General features: G+C 47.5%; 1 protein-coding gene across 12 annotated transcripts in view; it reads left to right on the forward strand.

Moving 5' to 3' along the window:
- Pax (paxillin) overlaps positions 1-16,163 on the forward strand; it is a 216,670-nt gene that overhangs the window by 147,038 nt on the left and 53,469 nt on the right. For 8 of the 12 annotated variants that reach the window (XM_053775026.2, XM_053775030.2, XM_053775022.2 and 5 more), the window contains 3 exons: positions 6,730-6,901; positions 13,184-13,513; positions 15,081-15,218. In XM_053775026.2, the coding sequence (XP_053631001.1) occupies positions 6,730-6,901; positions 13,184-13,513; positions 15,081-15,218 (640 nt within the window). The remainder of the gene's footprint in view (positions 1-6,729; positions 6,902-13,183; positions 13,514-15,080; positions 15,219-16,163) is intronic. The other 4 variants (XM_053775025.2, XM_053775028.2, XM_070084124.1 and 1 more) reach the window with 4 other exon arrangements.

The raw sequence follows: 16,163 nt of genomic DNA on the forward strand, positions 1-16,163 counted from the left end.
GGGATAGATGAGACATATGGGATAGATGAGACATATGGGATAGATGAGACATGTGAGGTAGACATGTAGGGTAGATGAGACATGTGAGGTAGATGAGACATGTGGGATATGTGAGGTAGACATGTGGGGTAGATGAGACATGTGAGGTAGATGAGACATGTGGGATAGATGAGACATATGAAGTAGACGAGACATGTGAGGTAGATAAGACACATGTGAGCAGTTTCTTGACACACGTACAGTACTGGGAGACTCGAAACGTTTCGCCACGAGTGAGTTATTCGATCCTTCCGCCTGTGGTTATCTCTGAGGAATTGAGGAAGACATTCGGGCGGGCGAAACGTTTCCTCGTGGGCGTCACCATAGTTTGTTTGGCAAATGGACACATATGCAACTATTGTGACATTGTGGCAACGTTTCGCTCTCCAGGAGCTTTGACAAAGACAGCTCCTGGAGAGCGAAACGTTGCCACAATAAAATGTCACATAAGTTGTATCTGTCTGAGTCATACCGTCAAGATGTGCGTCATACTGTGCTTCATGCCGTCAAGCTGTGTGTCATAACGTCAAGCTGTGCTTCATGCCGTCAAGCTGTGTCATAACGTCAAGCTGTGCTTTATGCTGTCAAACTGCTTCATAAGAACATAAAGAAAGAAGGAACACTGCAACAGGCCTACTGACCCATGCGGAGCAGGTCCATGTCCCTCCCCCCCCCGGATTAGACCAATGACCCACCCAGTGTGGCCATCCCCACTCAAGGATGGAGCACTGTACCAGACCCAGCAGCACAAGCTAGTCAGGTCCAACTCACACCCACCCACACCCACTCATGTATTTATCTAACCTATTTTTAAAACTACACAACGTTTTAGCCTCAATAACTGTACTCGGGAGTTTGTTCCACTCATCCACAACTCTATTGCCAAACCAGTGCTTTCCTATATCCTTCCTGAATCTGAATTTTTCCAACTTGAAACCATTGCTGCGAGTCCTGTCTTGGCTTGAAATTTTCAGCACACTATTTACATCCCCTTTATTTATTCCTGTTTTCCATTTATACACCTCCATTTATTCATACTGCCAAGCTGTGCTTCATGCCGTCAAGCTGTGTGTCATACTGTCAAGTTGTGCTTTATACCGTCAACCTGTGCGTCAAATTGAGCTTCATACCGTCGATCTGCTGATATGTCTTCCCTGTACTCTCTCCCCTGAACTTTCTCATTTAATTAAGCACCCCGGCACTCTCCCACAGAGCTGGAGTGACCCTCCAAAAAGGGAAGAAACACACTCGCCATCGTTCATTCAGTCGCCTTCTTGCCAGAAAGGTTCTGACAACCCCTCAAGATAGAAATGTGCAGGAATATTTTCTACCGTTGTGCGCAGGTAGCTAGTAATGAAATATTCGGCCTAGCTAATATTAATATTATTTACTAGCTAATATTATCCAGCCTGACGCCCACCTCTGACCTACCTAGATGACTGTATTAAACCCAGGCAACAAGTTAGGGCAAGGACAGGTGTGCCAGGGCTCTCACAGGTGTGTGTGAGAGTTCTGGCACACTGTGGCACATGTGTGGCACCTGTGTTGAACCCTGGCTTGGTTCAGGCGTCTTACAAGGTTCATAAAAGTCTCTCGACTAGTGGGGTGATTAACACACACTCAGACAAGGAGATCACGTTTAACGGTGATCCATCTAGTTGTTGAGATTAACCCACATTCCGTGACAACATTTTAACAAAGAAGGTTGTTACAAGCACGTGTTGAGGCGCCAGACAGGCGGCTCTTACAAGAGCCAGGAGGCTCTCACAAGAGCCAGGAGGCTCTTACAAGAGCCAGGAGGCTCTCACAAGAGCCAGGAGGCTCTTACAAGAGCCAGGAGGCTCTCACAAGAGCCAGGAGGCTCTCACAAGAGCCAGGAGGCCAGGAGGCTCTCACAAGAGCCAGGAGGCCAGGAGGCTCTCACAAGAGCCAGGAGGCCAGGAGGCTCTCACAAGAGCCAGGAGGCTCTCACAAGAACCAGGAGGCTCTCACAAGAACCAGGAGGCTCTTACAACAGCCATTAGGCTCTCACAAGAGCCAGGAGGCTCTCACAAGAGCCAGGAGGCTCTCACAAGAGCCAGGAGGCTCTCACAAGAGCCAGGCGGCTCTCACAAGAACCAGGAGGCTCTCACAAGAACCAGGCGGCTCTTACAACAGCCAGGAGGCTCTCACAAGAGCCAGGAGGCTCTCACAAGAACCAGGCGGCTCTCACAAGAACCAGGAGGCTCTCACAAGAACCAGGCGGCTCTTACAACAGCCAGGAGGCTCTCACAACAGCCAGGAGGCTCTCACAACAGCCAGGAGGCTCTCACAACAGCCAGACTGGTCTCATGACCACCAACACAACAGCCAGACTGGTCTCATGACCACCAACACAACAGCCAGACTGGTCTCATGACCACCAACACAACAGCCAGACTGGTCTCATGACCACCAACACAACAGCCAGACTGGTCTCACAACCACCAACACAAGAACAGCACTGGTAGATTTCTCCCACAAAAAATATAAAACCCAGAATGTATTTCCTGGTTAGTCCTAGGAAGCATATATATATATATATATATATATATATATATATATATATATATATATATATATATATATATATATATATATATATATAGTAATGTTTGCCTCTGGGTCAGTTTTCTCCCTCCTTGACGAAGGACGCACCAGACCAAAATAAACTCGGCTCAGATTTTTTTTTTGCAAGTGAAATATTCGTTAGGATATAATTTAAGAAACGCCCCTCCCCCCACCTGTCTCTTCTTGTTCCCAGGGTAAACCCTTATTTCGCTGAGACCAATGCGCATTTGCCCAAAAAGCGTTCGTTATTTTTACGAAGGCGGCCACACAAGCCCGATCTCACGATTGTTTTTAAGACTGTCAACATAGCAACTCTGCCGGCCATTTCACATCAATATGGCGACTCTAGCGACCATTTCACATCAATATGGCGACCATTTCGCACCAATGTACCGAATCGAACGAGTCTTTCACACCAGCTTGCATCACTCCAAGATAAATTCCACCCCCTACGAGGTTGCTCCTGCCAAAGCAAACGTGTTTTAAAACACCCACTCTACCTTCATGCCAAGTGTCACGTCTTCCACCAGACCAACAACCCCCGCAACTTCCACTGAAGAAGTGGCGTTTGTTCCACTTCTCCCTTAACCCCTTTCCCCTATTCTCCTTTCCCTTAACCCTTTCTCCACGACGTAGAGAGAAGAACTTCATTATCTCAAGAACCTGTCTGGGCAAGAATCCAGAAAAACTTCTGATGGGATGGTATAAGGGAACGTCAAGTGATGGGTTTATGAGGGAGTAAGTGGTGGCACTTGGGGCACTAATTTGTGCACCAAGTACCGACACTCACTCCCTCTTGACAGAACACAATACTCTGGTTTGTGTTGAGGATGAGAGAATAACTGTGACAGAACACAGTACTCTGGTTTGTGTTGAGGATGAGAGAATAACTGTGACAGAACACAATACCCTGGTTTGTGTTGATGATGAGAGAGAATAACTGTTTCACATCAGTGTTATGTACAACTGAGTATTTTCCAGAGTTTTGTTAGAAATTTGCTTCTCCACTTCCTTGTCAAATTATTTTTTTTTTCATGTAACTGTAGAATTTGTGGTGTCTGAAAATATCTGGTATGGTGGGCAGAGGTTATGGAAAAATAAAATAATATATACTCCGCCTCTTCTCTCAGTGTCGATTGTTGAAGATGGTATCAAGTTATTTCAATCGTTTGCTGCTCCGTCCTGGGAGAAGCTTTTGTTTACATTGTGAATATATAGTGTTCCAGTCTCTCTCTCTCTCTTTTTTTTTTTTTTTTTTTTTTACACAGGGTTTGACAAGGTTAAGGATCCCTAGCTTTATTGACAAGCTATTTACAGGTTAAGGATTCCTAACTTTATTGGCAAGCTAAGAGCTGTTACCTACATCAGCTTATTTGAAAGCATTTTTATTGTTATGAGACATACAAGTAGGGAACAGGATGAAGTTGGAGCCATCTGTGGGCCAGCATTTTCATTTGATCAACTGACTTTATCTCGTTGACATCATTATGTTGTACGAATGTGTTCCATACTCGAGTCATCCTGGGTATGTATGATCTCAGATGGAGTGATGTTCTGGAGAAGGGTACAGCCAGAGTGAAGTTGCTGCTTTCTGCCCGTCTTGTGGCATAAAAGCTTGCTTCACGCTGTCCTCGAAGTGGATCCAAGTGTGGTATTTTGACAATATTGGCCTTGTACATAACAGTAAGGCCACCCACATCCCTCCTATGTTGAAGGCTCTGCTGAAATGACAGATCTATCCAGGATGGGTCCAGGCGAGAGATGAGACGTCTTGCTTTGTTCTCTACTCTGTCAAGCAGTCGCAGATGAGAGGGGGGGCAGGCAAACCAAGAAAGTGGAGCATACTCAAGGTGTGAGCGTACTTGTGCCTCGTACAGGATCTTGCAACCCCTACTGTCAAGCAGATGCGAGATACGGCGAAGTGCTGTAAGCTTCCTGGCTGCCTTGTTTGCAAGATTTACAACATGGTTCTTCATGGTTAGTTTGGAGTCAAATTTCACCCCAAGGATCTCAACTTCTTCTCCAGGTGCCAACACCCTCCCATTCATCCTTACTACTGCACAGCATTACCATCATGGTGCCTAGAGACGATCATCATTTGCGTTTTCTCAGGTGCAAATTTTACTTGCCATCTATTTCTCCAAGCTGATATAGCTCTCAGCTGGTGATTGATGTAGCTTAGAGCAGCTGGCATTTCTTCTCTTGGATAAGTGAATGTCAGTGTACAGTCGTCTGCATATGCATGTGATTCTGGGATGAGATGAAGAGGGTCGTTGAAGTAGACATTCCATAACAATGGACCCAGCACGCTTCCTTGTGGAACACTTGCCTCAATAGGATGTCTTGCTGATTCCGTTCCATTGAGAACTACACTTAGAGATCTACCATGAAGGTAATCACTGAGGAGACATAGCGTAGAGCCTGCAATTCCCAGTGCTTGAAGTTTTGCTAAGAGGCCCTGGTGCCACACCCGGTCGAAAGCGCCAGCAATGTCCAGTGCTACCACACAGCTGACTTTGGATTCATCCAGTGACTGGTGCCACTTAGTGGAGAGGTTTAACAACAGATCAGCAGCAGAGTAACCTTTCCTGAAGCCATATTGACGATCACAAAGTAGTGAGTGGTAGTCAAAAAACTGTGCCATTTGTCTTGAGATTATTGTCTCAAGGATCTTACCAGTGATTGACAGGAGTGACACTGGTCTGTAGTTGCTGATTTCTGCTCTGCTCTTCTTTTTGTGAACAGGGACTACATTTGCCTCTTTCCATAGAGAGGGCCATTTACACTGTACTATGCAGTGCTGAAAGATGCGAGTTAGAGGTGCTGCTAGCTGGTCTGCACATCTTCTCAACAATCTTGGGCTCAACTTGTCTGGGCCCACAGCCTTTTCTTGGTCAAGCGATTTAAGGAGGAAATGCACCTTCTCCTGCCTTATTGTCACCACTGACAGTTTTGACACAGTTCTTGCAGCTAGCCAAGGAGGGTCCCTTGCTGGATCAGGAACTTGCATTTTGGTAGCAAAGAGGTCCGCCTTCTCTTGACTGCTAGTAGAGGTGGTCCCATCCTGTCGATTTAGAGGTGGAATGAATTATCAGGCAGATAACCTTGTGTGTCCTTGACCAGGAACCACCAGGTTTTGGAGCCTACCCTACCTGATGCTAGCTTTCTTTTAGTGTCCACCTCCCATTTAGCAATGGCCCACTTTTGAACGTCACCCATATGCCTACAGGCTTGCGTGTGCAAGTTCCTGTTATAGGTGGTAGGATGTCTCTTATACCTTCGCCATGCTTTGTACTTAGCAGTAGCAGCCTCTCTACAACGAGAGCCAAACCAAGGCTGATCTGTAGGCTTCGTCACATATTGCCGGTGAGGAATGTGTTCTTGTTGTAGATTAAGGATGTGTCCAGTGAAGGCTTTCACTTGGTTGTCAACATCCCCTTGGAGAAGAGCATTCCAATCGGTGGTGGCGAGCTCAGAGCAAAGGGCTAGCCAATTACCTCTTTCCCATTACCAGGTTGTGCGTGTGGACTCCTCACCTCGTTCTGTTGGGATCTTAAGTGTGGTAAAAACAGCCTTGTGGTCAGATGATCCAACGTAGCCGAGGGGTTGACAAGAGACTATGCCTTCTGCCAGATCACTCACTACTGGGTCAAGGGAGGAGCCAGAGATATGAGTAGGGAAATCAACAAAATCTCTCTCTCTCTCTCTCTCTCTCAGAATTAGCTCCGCCATTTGTAAAGTTATATTACGTGATCTTTTACTAATCTTTGTGTGTCTGTGCAACAGATTCAGGACTTGTCAATTCATTACAGAGATTACATACTAGAGACAGTGGAAGATAAGGTAATCAGTCTCTCAGCCATGATTGGTGTTCACACTCTAAAGTAAGGGACTGAACACCTGTCAAGGTTGAGGGACTGATTACCGCATCTTCCACTGTCTCCAGTACTGTATATATTGATGAAGATACACAGGAGCTCCACGTGGGTTTCAAAGATGCCCAGGTGTTCCACGTGGGTTTTATTCAGCAATTCAGGGACTGCCCTGGTATATTTTTTTTCGTTCTTTAATCGACATTATGATTTTTTGTACTGTTAACAGTGAGGTGGTGGAACAGCGGACGGTGCAGAGAGAGTTCCGCACCACACATCAGCCACTGGCGTCGCCACCGCCGCAGCCTCAGCAGATCAGCCACAGGCCGCAGCCGCAGCCTTCAGCCTCTACCGCTACTAAGGAGCTGGACGACCTAATGGCTTCGCTGAGTGACTTCAAGGTAAAGGAAACTGCAGGTAGCACAGCGACCAGGGAAGCTGCGGGTAGCACAGCGACCAGGGTGGAGGTGCTGCAGGTATCACCCCTGCAGCCTCAGGTCTCCGCTGCTGAAGGAGGCGGTGAGGGAGCTCAGAATGGCAACGTCAGCACATACACGGTACGCCATAACCACCCACGCCTCGCGCCCACGCCTCGCTCTTCTGACCTACCCACCACGCCCACATCCACAGCATTACCTCACTATCACCTACATGGGCTGAGATATGTACTTGTAAACTAGGTAAACAAGACACAGGTACAACAATTGGATATCTTTATTGTAGCGACGTTCTGTCAACCAGTGGTTTTATCATTCCATTAATGAGAATAATACTGGAGATTGTGGAAGACTTGAAGGAGTAGTTCAGGGTGATCAGTCCCTCGGCTGTGCTGGAAAGTGTTCAGTCCAGCCTGACTCTGACGGACCGAACACGTCCTAGCGAGGCTGAGGGACTGATAACCTCGAACTACTGCTACGTGTCTTCCACCGTCTCTAGTAATGGACTGATAAAGCCACTGGATGGAGAAGCGTCTCCATACCGAAGATATCCAAGTGTTGTACATGTGTCTTACTCTTCTAGTTGACGGTTTAATAAACCATTGCTATAGAGACTAGAGGTTTAGTTTCTCTATCCAATTCTCTCTCTCTCTGACGTGATAGGACCAGGCAATAGAGGCGAGGTAATGAGCGGACCATTGGTTCATAGGTGGGTGGTGAGAGTGGGCGGTGTGGGCGTGTGTGGGCGTGATGTCGCCCACAACGGGACGACTGTACTGGCTTCAGCTGTGGAGGGGAGAGGGTGCAACTCTCCCGTCTACCCCCACAACCATCTTTCTGCACCTCCTCCTCCTCCTCTTCCTCCTCTTTTCCTTCATGTCTCCGTTATCGCCTGTCGTTTCTTCTCTTCTGTTTGCTACCTGTCTCTCATCTGCTTCAACTTGCCTGCTCGCCTCTCACAGATACTGCCTCGTAGCCATTAATTACATACAGTTGTTTATCCCCGTCATGCTCAATATATTGCTTTATTTATCCCTGTCACGCTCAGTATATTGCCTTGTTTATCCCCGCCATGCTCAGTATATTGCCTTGTTTATCCCTGTCACGCTCAGTATATTGCCTTGTTTATCCCCGCCATGCTCAGTATATTGCCTTGTTTATCCCTGTCACGCTCAGTATATTGCCTTGTTTATCCCTGCCATCCTCGGTAGATTCCTTCGTTTATCTCTGTCACTAAGTATATTTTTGGCGTTGCATTTATATATTTTTTCTTACGTTACCTCTGCTTAAGTGATGGTTACTGGCATTTTTTATTTAGCCGTTTTGATTAGCAAATGGCTTTAATCTATTGATGTGGGAATGGCTTCACTGTAATCTATTGATGTGGGAATGGCTTTCCTTTAATCTATCATGGCCTGGTAATTCCTGTGAGGTCTTGAGACAATATCAAGACCTCACGTTACCATAGGCTTCCAGGTAGATATTATGTATAGTTATATTTAATAGTCTCGACCCACAGGGCACATTCTCAACCCACTGTACCCATTATGTGGCGTTATGCGACTCCTGTCAGTACCACAGCATGGCACACCCAGTGTGTGTGTGTGTGTGTGTGTGTGTGTGTGTGTGTGTGTGTGTGTGTGTGTGTGTGTGTGTGTGGCGAAGTGTAATTACGTTATACCACAGCATGGAACTTACTGTGTGGTGTTATCTAACTGCTATCTTTTTCCACAGCATGATATCGTCTAGCATTATTTATTAGCTATGAGCGTCATTCTCCTCGTGTAGGAAAAATAGTTTGAAAATAGCGTATTTCTATTTTTTGTGAATGTTTTTCTTGTCAGCATGACACCTCCACTCTCGTGTGACACCGTTAAGACACTCTTGTTACCCTAGCATGAGGGAGAACACAGCGTCTGACACTCTTGTGATTGCCGGCTGACAGCATGACAAACACACACTGAAGCGTCCGACACTGATCTCTGTGGCCACTTATTTCTCATCCACTTCCACCACTGTCCTCTTGTACCACGTTGTGGTAGTTACCCTCCATGTTGTGGTAACCCCTCCATGTTGTGGTAGTTACCCTCCATGTTGTGGTAGTTACCCTCCATGTTGTGGTAACCCCTCCATGTTGTGGTAGTTACCCTCCATGTTGTGGTAGTTACCCTCCATGTTGTGGTAGTTACCCTCCATGTTGTGGTAACCCCTCCATGTTGTGGTAGTTACCCTCCATGTTGTGGTAACCCCTCCATGTTGTGGTAGTTACCCTCCATGTTGTGGTAGTTACCCTCCATGTTGTGGTAGTTACCCTCCATGTTGTGGTAGTTACCCTTCATGTTGTGGTAGTTACCCTCCATGTTGTGGTAGTTACCCTCCATGTTGTGGTAGTTACCCTCCATGTTGTGGTAGTTACCCTCCATGTTGTGGTAACTCCCCTCCATGTTGTGGTAGTTACCCTCCATGTTGTGGTAGCTCCCCTCCATGTTGTGGTAGTTACCCTCCATGTTGTGGTAACTCCCCTCCATGTTATGGTAGCTTCCCTCCATGTTGTGGTAGCTTCCCTCCATGTTGTGGTAGCTTCCCTCCATGTTGTGGTAGCTTCCCTCCATGTTGTGGTAGCTTCCCTCCATGTTGTGGTAGCTTTCTTCCATGTTGTGGTAGTTTCCCTCCATGTTTTGGTAGCTACCTTCCATGTTGTGGTAGCTACCCTCCATGTTGTGGTAGTTACCCTCCATGTTGTGGTAACTCTCCTCCATGTTGGGGTAACTCCCCTCCATATTGGGGTAACTCCCCTCCATATTGGGGTAACTCCCCTACATATTGTGGTAACTCCCCTCCATGTTGTGGTAGCTACCCTCCATGTTGTGGTAGCTACCCTCCATGTTGTGGTAGCTACCCTCCATGTTGTGGTAGCTACCCTCCATGTTGTGGTAGCTACCCTCCATGTTGTGGTAGCTTCCTTCCATGTTGTGGTAGCTTCCTTCCATGTTGTGGTAGCTTCCGTCCATGTTGTGGTAACTCCCCTCCATGTTGTGGTAGCTACCCACCATGTTGTGGTAGCTACCCTCCATGTTGTGGTAACTCCCCTCCATGTTGTGGTAGGTACCCACCATGTTGTGGTAACTCCCCTCCATGTTGTGGTAGCTACCCTCCATGTTGTGGTAGCTACCCTCCATGTTGTGGTAGCTCCCTCCATGTTGTGGTAGCTCCCCTCCATGTTGTGGTAGCTCCCCTTCATGTTGTGGTAACTCCCCTCCATGTTGTGGTAGGTACCCTCTATGTTGTGGTAGCTCCCCTCCATGTTGTGGTAACTCCCCTTCATGTTGTGGTAACTCCCCTCCATGTTGTGGTAGGTACCCTCCATGTTGTGATAGCTTCCCTCCATGTTGTGGTAGCTACCCACCATGTTGTGGTAGCTACCTTCCATGTTGTGGCAGCTCCCCTCCATGTTGTGGTAACTCCCCTCCATGTTGTGGTAGGTGCCCTTCATGCTGTGGTAGGTACCCTCCATGTTGTGGTAACTCCCCTTCATGTTGTGGTAGCTACCCTCCATGTTGTGGTAGCTCCCCTCCATGTTGTGGTAGCTTCCCTCCATGTTGTGGTAGCTTCCCTCCATGTTGTGGTAACTCCCCTCCATGTTGTGGTAACTCCCCTCCATGTTGTGGTAACTCCCCTCCATGTTGCGGTAGCTACCCTCCATGTTGTGGTAGCTACCCTCCATGTTTGTGGGTAGTTTCCCTTCCTCTCACCAGCATGGCACCATCTTCCTCTCACCAGCATGGCCCCATCTTCCTCTCACCAGCATGGCCCCATCTTCCTCTCACCAGCATGGCCCCATCTTCCTCTCACCAGCATGGCCCCATCTTCCTCTCACCAGCATGGCTCCATCTTCCTCTCACCAGCATGGCACCATCTTCCTCTCACTAGCATGGCACCATCTTCCTCACACCAGCATGGCCCCATCTTCCTCTCACCAGCATGGCACCATCTTCCTCTCACCAGCATGGCACCATCTTCCTCTCACCAGCATGGCACCATCTTCCTCACACCAGCATGGCCCCATCTTCCTCTCACCAGCATGGCCCCATCCCCTCCTCTACCCCTCTTATGAGACGAGTAAGAGGAAGAGCAACGTGGTACACTGAAGCTTTATACATTGTACAAAGCATGACACACACACACACACACACACACCAACAACAACGATGGTTAAAGCCTTTCTTTCCTAAGCTCAACAGTCGCTTCTCGATTCAACCTCTTCTCTTCTCCCTCCTCCCCTACATACCTCCTCTCACCCTCCCTCCCTTCTTCTTTAACTTCCCGTTTACCTCCTCTTTTCCATTCATCTTACCACGCACCTTCCCCCCACTATTAAAACACTGAAGATTTAACTTCACAAACATAGCTGTGCTACTGTAACCACCACTGTAATGGTACAGTCATCTCCAGTAATCACCATTGTTATGGTACAGTCATCTCCAGTAAAGTGTTTGACCACTCATACAATACCGTAAATTCCAAACTATGTAACAAATAATTCCTGTAAACTCAATAACAAAGGAGAAAAGATGACTGTCAACCACAGGAAACTAAGACCACAACCAAATTGACGTCCTGATCTACTCTGAACACAGACTCCAGACCTACTCAGAACACAGACCACAGCCTCCAGACCTACTCAGAACACAGACCACAGCCTCCAGACCTACTCAGAACAGACCACAGCCTCCAGACCTACTCAGAACACAGACCACAGCCTCTAGACCTACTCAGAACACAGACCACAGCCTCCAGACCTACTCGGAACACAGACCACAACCTTCAGATCTCAGCGAATACAGACCACAGATACTGGACTGCGCAGATACTAGACTGTACAAGGTTGCAAGCACGAGCAGTTTATCAGGCCCTCCTTCATTCCCTCTCTTTCCTTTTATTACCCTCCCTCCCATTTACACATCCTCTTCACTTTCACCCGTGATGGTCACCATCCTTTGTATTCAATGTACATCTCAGCGATGGAAAGTGATTACTTTCCTCCTTCTCATGTTCACCCGCATGTTTCAAGTTCTCCTACCGTCTACCTGCATGTCATTTTCATCCATGGCTTGCCTACTTTCCCCAACCAACTTCAAACGTCATTCATTTTCCTCTATACTTCCATCATCATGATCATCATCATCATCATCACTTTCCGGCCGTCCCAGTGTCCAGCGAGATGTCATGGCAACATCTCAACCTCACCGCCTCCTTCATCCTCTGCAGCTTCTCTACGCCTCGCTTGTGTACATAGCGTTGCAGATGTACACAGCGTACGTGGTACGTGTATATGCACGTAGTACTGCGTATCACCGGTGTTTAATATGGACCATACGTGTCTTGCGGCACGGGTACACGCGATATGTTTGAATGCCAGACAAGTGTAATAAGATGTACTACGAGTGGATACTGTCTCACACAGTTGCTGGTACACTGGTAGTAATGTTGATAGTGTCATAATTGGCTCCAATATAGGGTGCGTATTATTTTCGACGTGATAGGTATATATAAGGTGTCACGTGTAGCATAGTGATGCAGTAATCGCTGACAAGCGATACAAGATGCAACGCAACCACAGGGGGAGGTGCAACACGAAAGGGCTAGAGCTAACATTCAACTCTCCCTGTGGTTATTTTGCACAGCATAGCAAGTTGAGTGTAGAGGGCGTGGATGACACCGTGGAACTCTGTATATTGTGGTGTTCCAGGCTGTGATGGCTCCTACCCTCGTGACCTTCTCTTCCCCATCTTCAATCCTCATCCTCCAATACTACCACTCCCTCGTCTAGTAGTCCTCAACACGACCACCGTCTCCGGTGTTTTTCCTCCCCCCCCCAACACCACGTCCTCCGCCTCAACAGCTTCTGGAGTTCCCCAACAACAAAGAGCTCAGTATGGTTGTGGCTCCCAGGCAGGCTGCTCAGTATGTGTGTACACTTCTCATTCTCTCACACAGCGCCCGTGAGTCCAACCACATCAACATAGGGATAAATTCCAGAACAAACTTTCATTGGTACTATTATTTCTCTCCGTAAAAGCTTTTTCAGAATTTTACTTGTGTGTGTGTGTGTGTGTAACATGCAACATGCTTGTGGGTAACGTACACCCACACATGTATGTTACACACAGGTATCTAATTCATCGTGTTACACACACTTGTGGATGTGTAACGTACCTGTGGGTGTGTAACATGACGTGGTTACAGAAGTGTGACGTGGCTGAGGTTGAGAAGCAAGTGGTGAAGTCTGGAGTCGTCTCCAGCCACGTCTTCACGTCCTCCGAGAGTACAAAAAGCTACCCTTCAGGAGTAAGAGGGGTGGCGGTGCCTCCGCGGCGCCCTCAGGTTCCTGACAACGCTGCCGTACTAGCGGTGCCTCCGCCACGGCCTCCAGTGCCCGGGGCTTACTCGATCTCACCGCTGCCTCCGGAAGCCTACATCTACGCCATGCCACTGGTGTCGTCAGTGCCAGCGTCGGTGTACGGCACTCCGCGGGTAGGTGGTGGAGTGCTGGTGCGCCGCGGATTCGTAATTAACGTGAGTAGTGCCGCTAAGCACGCCCTTACATCCGCACGCCCACTGTGATGGGCGTGCAGATGTGGAAGTGACCCCTGGGTGTCGTGCTGAGCCAGCCACCACGTTGAGTAACGTAGTGACAGTGTAGCTGTTCTCACCCATTAGTGCTGGTGGCTGGTGCGGCCTTACTAACTGGTGGTGACCCCCATCCCCAAGACCTAGGAGCCTCAATCCCAGGTGCCGACCCCATCCCCAGGTGACCCAAGGTGCCGGCCAGTGCGTGTGCTGGGACATTAACCGTTCCCTTCACCACCCCTTTCCCCAACGTCGTCCAGCTAGTGAGTGTTGTCTTCCCCTCGTGTGTACCATATTACTCCCCCCTGATGTCAACTGGCCAGCCATCACCATGCCTACCACTGTGAAGACCAGTCTTGTCCGTCTCAAGTGTCGCTTCGCTTAGCCAGCAGTCACCATGCTTACCACTGTGATAACCAGAGTCTTGGGCGTGTCATTGTCACCTGGTCAGCCATGCTTACCACTGTGAAAACCAGAGTTTTTTTTTTTTTTTGCGTGTCTGTGTGGCCTGACCAGCCACCATCACCATGCCTGCCACTGTGAAGACCAGTGTAGTGCGTGTCAAGTGTCTCATGGTCTGGCTGCATAGTTACTAAGCTAAGATTACTCCCGTTGTTAAACTGTCTTATAGCCGCTGAGAAAGTATTAATCCCAGTGTTTATATACTCGTAATGTTCCGTCTTGTTTGTACTTAACAAATTAAGTTAATCCCAAGATTTAACATTCCTTAGTTGCTATCTTAAAAAACTCACATCCTGGTTGTAGCCTCAAACCGGAATAAATCCTCGAGCAAAAATGGTTTAACGTCAGGATGTTGAGATATATATCTTAACAATGCAGGACAAGCCACGGGGGATGGAAATCTTCAGTTCAAGATCTTTCACACATCTTCGTGCATCATCAGGAGCTATGCAATGTTGCAAGAGTAGCATGGTGACGCCAGCGGCTGGCATCACCACGCTACCTTAGTCTGAGAACATTTCCTCTCATTCCACCTGTTACTATTCTTTCAACATTGCATGGCTCCTGATGACGCACGGAGACGTGTGAAAATACTTGAGCTGAAGATTTCCATCCCCCGTGGCCTGTCTTGCGCATATATATATATATATATATATATATATATATATATATATATATATATATATATATATATATATATATATATATATATATATATATATGTGTGTGTGTGTGTGTGTGTGTGTGTGTGTGTGTGTGTGTGTGTGTGTGTGTGATAATGAAATGGCAGCGGAGTAACTGGGATAAACTCAGAGCACTGTACCAACCAGTAGCATACACGCGTCATGACAGAGCTATGAAGGTCCGTCTGTCTTGGCTTTTATGAATTCTGGATTTGAAAAATTTTACCATAGTTTTTTTCTGATTTTTCCCCATTAGTTATGAATTAGGTTAGCAGTAAAATGGGGGGAGGGGGTAAGTTAGGTTAGCACTAAAGGCAGTGAAATGGGGGAGTGACCCGGCCTTACCTGGTCTGGCCACGTTGTTGCAGAGTCCTGCTGACGACCCTTTCAACCGACCTCCCTCGGGAGGTCCTGTCAAGCGCAACGATGCCGAGTACCGCTGGGAGACAGATACCTGCAAGTACGAAGTGAGGGAGGTGATAGAGTTCCCCTGTGTCAACGAGAGAGTGAGTACCAGTCCCTCCATTACCCCTGGACCTTGTGTGGCCCTCGTTAGGGGCCCCTAATGGCTCACTAGTGACCAGCGTGCGTGCCCTAACAGCTGCTACAGTCCCCGGACCAGTGTTTGGTTTTAGTGACACTAAATAGTGGGAAGTGTGCATATGTTTGGCCTTCTGCCTTGTACTAAAACCCAGGCGCTCTAGGAGTGACTGTTCTCCTCCAGGTAGCCACGTCTAGGCTAATGCTACTCACAGACTTTTGTTTTGTATGTCGTTGTTGTGTTTGCGTGACGTGAAAGCTAATAACGACGGCGGTGACAACGATGAAAAGGATTCCGAGAGCGTGTTGGCTTTTACCGTGGAGTTCTGACACCACCACCACCACTCTCGCCTTGCCCTGCCTACATGTAGTTCATAGTTTTTTCAAGCTTAAGTCGTTCTTGTTTTGTCTCTACATATGCATGAATAATTTGTGTTGATTTGAGAGGGCTCGAGTGGATGAGGCAGTAGTGGGTATAGATGGGCACTTTAGCTAGATACCTCATACCCACCACCAGATCTTCTACCCACTCTAACACCTCAGTTATTAGTCCAAATTGTAGTTTTGCAATAATTTTCATCATTTTTCTTTTTAGTATATAAATTTTATGTTTTTTTTTCATTATATATATATATAATTTTTTCTGTCCACTAACTTCTTCAGTAACTCGGAAAGTTCAGAATTTAACGTCTGTACTCTAGAATGAGTCTGTAGCCCAGCTGTAGCCTTGGGTCTACCTTTCTTTGTAATGATTAGCCTAGTGTGCTTAGGGAGCTTGATGCCTGCTCATTGAGCTCGGGTTCTGTGCTTGGTCTGCTGTGTGTGGTCGACAGTGCCACGCCGCCTGTGCTGCAGGTAGCTGCTGTCTGAGGGCACAGCGTCAAAATAAATAAATAAATAAAAAAAAGCTT

This window comes from Cherax quadricarinatus, chromosome 11 (assembly GCF_038502225.1).
Source record: "Cherax quadricarinatus isolate ZL_2023a chromosome 11, ASM3850222v1, whole genome shotgun sequence".
Classification (NCBI taxonomy): domain Eukaryota; kingdom Metazoa; phylum Arthropoda; class Malacostraca; order Decapoda; family Parastacidae; genus Cherax; species Cherax quadricarinatus.